The 8,106-nt window shown below is 38.9% G+C and overlaps 1 protein-coding gene across 3 annotated transcripts in view; it reads left to right on the forward strand.

The window, feature by feature from the left end:
- The window catches only part of cachd1 (cache domain containing 1), a 77,548-nt gene extending 69,442 nt beyond the window's left edge, over positions 1-8,106 (forward strand). For all 3 annotated transcript variants that reach the window (XM_027146903.2, XM_027146904.2, XM_027146905.2), the window contains exons 22-27: positions 647-763; positions 2,612-2,763; positions 2,933-3,094; positions 3,700-3,777; positions 4,526-4,627; positions 6,817-8,106. In XM_027146903.2, the coding sequence (XP_027002704.1) occupies positions 647-763; positions 2,612-2,763; positions 2,933-3,094; positions 3,700-3,777; positions 4,526-4,627; positions 6,817-7,064 (859 nt within the window). In that variant the 3' untranslated portion in view covers positions 7,065-8,106. The remainder of the gene's footprint in view (positions 1-646; positions 764-2,611; positions 2,764-2,932; positions 3,095-3,699; positions 3,778-4,525; positions 4,628-6,816) is intronic.

An 8,106-nucleotide genomic window follows, 5' to 3' on the forward strand; every position in this document is an offset into this window, starting at 1 on the left:
CTTTCTGCGTTTTTGCTTATTTGTCATAATTCAGATAAAGCTATTTTATTTTTTTTGCTCTGCTGTGGAAACGGTGTTTGGCATGAATTGTGTACTTTATTTAAGGCTGCTTAAAATATTTACTGTGTAATCTGGAGGATCTAGAGGATTTGTATGTAGAAGTGAAAAACTAACCAGGCATTTTGCATAGCCGAGTCACTTATTTGCATGATATTATTGTGCTTATATGATGGTCAATGCTAACACATACCGTGGACTAATAGACTATAATCTTTCATGTTCTTGTCACTTTGAGTAAATTCCCCTCCACCTGTATTTCGGAGCAGTAGAGTTTTCTTCTGCTCACAGAGCTGTAAAGGGCCATCTGTCAGAATTGTATTGCAGAGAAACCTTTTAGATGGTGTTTGTGTGTGAGATGATGCTGATGATGGTTCATAATACTAACTAGCAAAAACACTGTTTTATTGCTGAACTGTGAAGTTGTGTGTTGCAAACAAAAACTGTTTTTGAGTTGTTTGTTGGGCATTACACTTCAGCTGCCTAGACTTGACTGCGCGTGTGTGTGTGCGCGTGTGTGTGTGCGCGTGTGTGTGCGCGTGTGTGCGCGTGTGTGTGTGTGTGTGTGTGTGTGTGTGTGTGTGTTCAGGAATCCAAGCTGTGATGTACACCAAGAGCCATTGTCTATGACGGTGATTGAGTCCAGTTTGCAAGACACTTTGCCTCAGTGCATCAACACTCGATGTAGCCAACGCTTCACTAGCAGGTCAGTCTTCTTATCTCATATTCAGAGACCTGAGTCTCTTCCAGCCTACACACACACACACACACACACATTTCCACAGACAAGGTGACAGCTGGTGCCATACCGTTTCAACCAGTAAAGAGATGGTTCTTGGCTTAAAAAATTGATTTATTTCCATCACCAAAGTGCTGCTGGTCTGGAACCAAGAGCCAGTGACACCATGTGCTAGAAGGAAACGTAATCTTGTCACCATAGCAACACCAGCAATTTAGGGTTTCTATACAGGCACCATTAAAATTAGACAGAAACGTAACAGAGATTTGGAAGTTTTTATTTTACAAGAAAGTAAAATTGATTCTAAAATTGAAAGTAAAAGTGAAATTAATCATTGATCATTAATTGGCCTTTACAGAAAAGGATCATTAAAACTATGCACTTAAAACTTATAAATAGACAATAAAATAAACTGCACAGCCATCATACTGTATATTTAAACAATATTTTGATGCTGTAAAGTGACTTTTTTATTTTCAGTGTTTCCAGGGTGTAGTGGGTAACGGTCATATTTTAAGTAAGCTTAAAAAAGCGGCTTCAGGTTTCAGCCACACGTACGTACTCAAACTACAGACACAGATTCTAAGATCCCAGATGAGATAAAGAGAGCCACATTGTGTAACACCCCTGTGCTAGGGGCTCTAAGGGAAATCGACACAGTGCAGGTCGTGATGAGGTATGAAGGAGAGATGTGGGTCTGTTTTTGGCTTTGTAGGCATCAGTTGTTTTTTTTTTAAACCTGATGCAGGCAGATACTTCAGCTGTTGTGGTCATTTAGGAAAGTTTAGGGCTTTAGGAAAATGCTTTCTGTACTAATGCTAAAGGACAGATGGGTGAACTTTTTAACATCTTTATTTAAGCAGTCTTAACACACAAGGCTTATCACAACCATTGTACACAGATTACCGGCACAGAAAAGACCAATATCTTTGGCATCTTTTTTTTTTTAAATCTGTTTAAAGTTCACTTATGATCCTTGCATATTCTTCTAAGATTTCTGGCTGGTGGATTATTTTTTTTACACATTCTGAAACACATAAGTCATTACACTCACATGCTAAATACTCGCACTGCACCTCGCTCCCTCAGAGCTACCAGCACTGCTCGACTGGTCCCACCGTCTCTGAGTAAGAGGTAGATATACAGCAAGACTCTTTCTGTTCTGGCACAGAGATGATAGAGTGCACTCCCTCTTGATGCCGGAACAGCTGAGTCACTGACTATCTTCACACGATGGGTGAAGACCTACCTCTTCCTGATATACCTAAACTTGTGCTTATTTCCCTGTTTATTTTATGTGTAGAGTTCTTAAGTCTGTAACCTAGTGAACTTCAGACTTCAGAACAGACTTCAGAACATAGACATCGATAGACTTTTGGACGTCGCAGCTAACAAGTGTATAAAAAGTCCTATAAAGTTAAATATTGCTCACTGACAAGTAAATGTTAATTGCAGACCTAAATAATTAGAAGTACGTAATTGAGCTAAAACAATGATACTTGCATTTGGAGCTGAAGTTACGCTGAGAGCCGTCTGAAGAGATGAGGTCATTTTCACTAAGGGAATATATCAAGCACTTTTTTTTTTTTTTACAGTTCATTGTGTGAATTTTTTTATAGGGATATTTGACTCCTTGATCAGTGCCCTGACTACTGAACTAAGGAGTTGATTGAGACACAACCTATTTATAATTAGTCCTAGAAGCTTTTGTGTTCTTGCATTAATAACATTTTTCCCCTTTTTCGGCACTATATTCATTAAGCTGTTTACAAACGCTTTTATCCAAACTTTGTGTGTGTGTGTGTATTCCTGCAGTGACTGCTTTGGCGTGTTGGACTGCGAGTGGTGTGTGGTGGACAGTGACGGAAAGACACAGCTGGACAAACCTTACTGTGCTCTACAGAAGGAGTGTTTTGGGGGAATCGTAGGTGCCAAGAGTCCGTACGTGGATGGCATGGGTCTGTTAGGTGAGTTACACATCTTCTACACAGTCTGGGAATTTATTTTGGACCTGTGTTTGCATTGTAAGAATACGGTTAATGGTTAAAGAAATATTTGATTGTAAGCGTTGCATTTTGGGATGTTTAAGCTGTAAGTTATCTATTAAGTGATCTTCTTCCTGTCATTCTTTCACAGATGAAGAGGTGGCGTCTCTTAACATGATTAAGAGTGCACCAGTGGGTCCAGTAGCAGGAGGCATTATGGGCTGTATCATGGTTCTGGTTTTGGTTGTATACGCCTACAGGCACCAGATTCACCGCCGCAGCCATCAGCACATGTCACCTCTGGCAGCTCAGGGTGAGTCTGATTGGATGCACACAAATACACCCACACAAAGGCCTTAGGACCGAGTGCAGAGGCCAGCGGAAAATAAAAATAAAACGCAAAGACACTCGGTTGAAAAGATAGACATCCATTTGCTGCGAGGTTTCTAAGACAATTCAGACTTTTCAAATCAAAACCCTTTGAAATTAATGTCAAATCCGAAGAAAACAGTTTAGACGACTTCTGAAGTGAAATAGTACACCGTTTTATTTTTATATATTTTCCCAGTTAACATCGGTCTCTGAGCTTTTGGGCAACTAGTTTGTGTTTGGCAGTAATATCCTGTGACAAGAAATTTGATGTGAATTCACAGCCAAAATGATCATTATAGGAATCATGAATCATACCATGTGATACTGGTGGATGTATTTGCAACTCTTGGGATCTTAGGACCTCTAAACTCATATCATTTATGATAACTCATAAATTCATATCAGTCTACACTCCATAACGTATAAAGACATAGCGAGATTTGTAAGAGATTTATCTTGTGCACGTCCCATGGAAGAGAACTGTGTTTATTTTAGCACCTTCTTTGTGTCTCTGCTCACTGCCTCCGTCTTCTGCTTTATCCACAGAAATGTCAGTGCGAATGTCCAACCTGGAGAACGAGCGTGATGAAAGGGATGATGACAGTCATGAAGACAGAGGAATAAGTAGGAGCTTTATTCTCTTCCTTTTTATTGTGTTGCATTATTTCTAGTTACTTTTGTAAAGCATCTATGAGCATCTTAAAAACACCCTATGAATAAAATCTATTATCATTAGTAGTAGGAGTATTAAAAATTCTGATTATATTATTATTATTATTATTATTAGTAGTAGTAGTAGTATTAACATTATTATTATTAAAAAATATATGATTCTAATTTATTATTATTATTATTATTAATATTATAGTATTAATACTTATAGTATTCTAATTTATTAGTAGTAGTAGTAGTATTAACATTATTATTATTATTATTAAAAAGTATATGATTCGAATATATTATCAATAATAGTATTAATATTATTTTTAAGTATATTATGTTAATACATTATTAATAATAATATTATTATGATTATTATTATCAAAAATTATAATATTTTCTATTTGATTATTATTTTTATTATTATTACTATATTCAGATTCAAATGTCGTTTGTCACAAACACAACCATCCAATGCTTTATTGACATCTCATCATAAAAATAAATCAATAAGAACGATCAAATAAAGAATAAATATAAACTAAGAATAGAATTTCAACATGTCGCAATAAAAATAGAATTTTCTCTACAGGTAGGAAAGAGAAGAAAGGAATTAAAAAAATCAATAAAAATGTGACTATGAATGCAGATCTGTAGTAGAACCAGGGATATTTGTTTACTTGAGTCTTTTCCCCCCCAAATCTCAATGCAGTCAGTAACACGCGCTTCATCGCTGCTGTCATCGAGAGGCACACACACAGTCCTGAGCGCAGGCGGAGGTACTGGGGCCGATCAGGAACGGAAAGCGACCACGGTGAGTGACTTAGAAGAATTATTACTACAAATATTCAGTAAAGTTCGGAGCAATGACCCGGAAATTTTTTTATGTTCACAGCATGTATATGTATCACAGCACTGGTGAGGTCTCTCTTCTGATTGGTCAGACGATGTTGATCCATTTTCAGAGAATAAATAGATATAGTTAGATACATATATCTGTATTAATGAATTCTAATTGATTATTTATTTATTTATTTATTTATATTTTCTCCAAGTGACACGTTACGCTGTAGTTGAACGATGGCCGTGACACTTTTAGAGAGACAGGTGTTTTTTTTTTTTTTTTTGGTTTTTTTAAAAAGCATATAATCATGTATGTGGTGATTTCCGTGTCAGCAGTGTCATTTCAGTGCTTTTCACTGCTTTCCAACACTGGAAGATTTTCAGGACAAAGCACTTTCTTTCTTACATAACAAACGTTTTTGTTTTTTTTTACACTGGTAAAGGAACGGCAGCACTTTCATGGCTGTATAGCTGTTGTGTACATGTTTACAGCTGCTGTACTGTGTAGCACATGTTTACTTCCCTTCACTGATTCTGTTTGTCAGGAACAGGAACGGTTTAAAAACAGATAAACCCAGTCTTTTTTTTTTCTTTAATAACAGGTGGCAAAGAAGGAAAACTACAAGGGGTACTGAAAAAGATGTGTAGTGACATCTTTGCCCTTTAAAACCATAAAAGTATTCCGCAGGTTTGCCCCACTTCTGTCTTGTTGGCATTAAAGATTTCTGCTACAGCCAGATTGTTTTTAATATGTAGACGGAAAACACTTAGTGCTCAAGCCTCTCTTTTAACGGAGAACAAAACCCATCCCCGTAACACACGGAGAGAGGAAGAGTCGAACGGGCAGAAAGACAGAAACGCACACGTCCGTACGCAAAAGAGAGAACGGAAAAAGCGAGCCTAGAGCAGCGGAGCAAACTTTTCTGTATTTTTAAACAGCTCAGCCAAAGGTCGCCTCCCACAAGCTATTCACTCGATTCAATCGATTCGTTTTTTTTTTTTTCTTTTGCAGTGAGCTCTGACTCACTCCTGCACCACCAACACACTGTTCGCCTGCAGCTCTATGGAAAACTAACTGATGCCTTTTAGAATTTTATTTAGTCATGTCCTTCAGAGCTCAGGTGCATCTTTCTATCAGTAGAGAGGGTTTATTTTGGTTTGTTTTTCCCCCCAAGTTTACCTCCCAGCACCTGGCTGAACTTCATCTTTTCTGAAGTGTTAACATGCATTCGTCACTTTATTGTGATTTATTTAAAATGACAAATTCAGTAACGAGCGTCGGTGTCTAGGCTGCTGCCCACCCGAATCTCTGAACTGGTGTCAGATCATGAGGTGATGTCACGTAAAGCTGTCTGATGTGGAAATGAAGGATATGATTACCCATCGCTTTGTCACATCCCGGTGTGAACGTAGGGTTACGTAGGATAAATCTGAAACTGACTGAACCCATCCGAGTTTAAAGACAAGACAGTACTTACAATGTTGAAAAGGACCTTCAGTATGAGTAGTTAGAATCTGAGTAGTTAGTAATGTGTTAGAATCTGCTAAAAGCACAAAACATCCATAATTACATCTGACCGTCTTTAATCCATACAATACCAACATAGACCCAATTCCATAAAGCACCAGTTCAATCACATTGTCAGTTCAAAGCCTGCTGTCATTAAGGTACGTTTCCCTGCTAGAGCTACCACTGAACTGAAGAGATACACACACACACACACACATACACACACACACACAGTCAGAAGGGAGGCTGTGATCTCAAGCTTCACTAGAGAACAGGGGTGAGACTGGAAGCCTGATTAAATTAATGAGGGCTACAAGTGTGTGAGAAGGATCTCCAAGTCATGCTTAATTATGTGAAAAGATCTTTTAACGCCTGCTCATTAATCTGGTAATTCCTGCAGGAAACTCGATGATGTGAGAATAAACACCCTAATGATTTTAAACATCTTGATGTGAGCATATGCTTGGACCGAAATGACGTCCATTTGGAGATCGAAATGATTTAAAATAGGTGTAACCGAGCTGGGAGATAAATAAAGGTTTATTCTCATCCACCCTTTTATTTGTGTATCTGATGTAGTGTAGGCTGTAGCACTCGGAGCTGGGTATTAACTATATAACTATACGAGCTGTGTATGTTTTTGTCTCTAGGCTATAGCACAATGAGTCCTCAAGAGGACAGTGAGAATCCACCGTGCACCAGTGAGCCACTGTCAGCAGGAGTGGATGTAGGAAACCATGACGAGGAGCTGGAGCTGGACACGCCACCCCAGACCGCTGCACTGCTCAGCCACAAGCTCTACCCGCACCGGCACACACACACACGCCACCCACTGCACACGCACACACACCACCTGCAGGCGGCAGTCACCGTTCACAGCGTGGACGCCGAGTGTTAAACCCAAAACCCCACCCACAGAGCTCACCTTTAATGCCACTTCACTCCGAGGTCTGCCTTCATCCTCCACTTCCACTTTGAGCCCTAAATACGGACGCTGTGCCCTACCGAGAGAGCAAAGGGAGAAAACGGACGTGGTCAAGGCCTCCTGGGGACATCCTTTGTGACAAGGAAAGCCTTTTTAACCTGAACCCTTTAACCTAGATGTACCTGCTTTTAAGGGTGTGGAGGCACAGATATGCACTTGTTTTACGTGCCACAAAGCATCTCAATTTTTTAAAAGAAAAAATGAAGCCGAAAAGGATTATTTTTTTACTATTTATTTAACTGGAATCGAGGTAGGAACATGTAAATGGTGGAAACTCTTGTCCTGGTGATATGTTCATCATTTGGAGGCCCCACAGAGCCGGAACGAAAAGCAACGAGCTGAGGGATCTGTGGCGCTTTACGTCACACACGTGTTACTGTGAGAACGATAAGGATGGACACGAGCGGCTGCGCTGAACGTTGGACTGAAAGCGCAAAGAAAAAAAAAACGAGCACACCAGCCATCTGTGAGTGGAGGCAGAAATGTGTTGGCGCTCCGAATCTGTTCATTCGCTGTACGGTTTGTTCCAAGCCGGTTATTTACAAAAGAGAAAGAGATTCTCCAGAAACTGTAACGTTGCAGAGGATCCAAGTGATTTTTAAGTGTTTTCACCACCCAATCACAGCGGTTTTAAACATTTTTTTTTTAAAGTGACCTCAAGATGCTGAAATGTACCACTGTGTGTATAAAGCTTCAATATTATATCAAAGCCCTGATCAACCATTTTATCTGGAGTGAGTAGGTTATTATTATTTTTATTTTTATTATTATTGTTTATTATTTTAAATAGCTCACTATCAAACAGTATTTTTCATTTTACCTGATGCAAAGCAGAAACATCAGAACCCTTTCACTTCCATCAAGCGGCTATTGTTTCCAGAAAGAAAAAAAAAACATGTATATACAATTGACCTTTAACAAAGTAGCTTATAAAGAATTCACTCCTCATCGTTCA

Source organism: Tachysurus fulvidraco, chromosome 5 (genome assembly GCF_022655615.1).
Source record: "Tachysurus fulvidraco isolate hzauxx_2018 chromosome 5, HZAU_PFXX_2.0, whole genome shotgun sequence".
Taxonomy (NCBI): domain Eukaryota; kingdom Metazoa; phylum Chordata; class Actinopteri; order Siluriformes; family Bagridae; genus Tachysurus; species Tachysurus fulvidraco.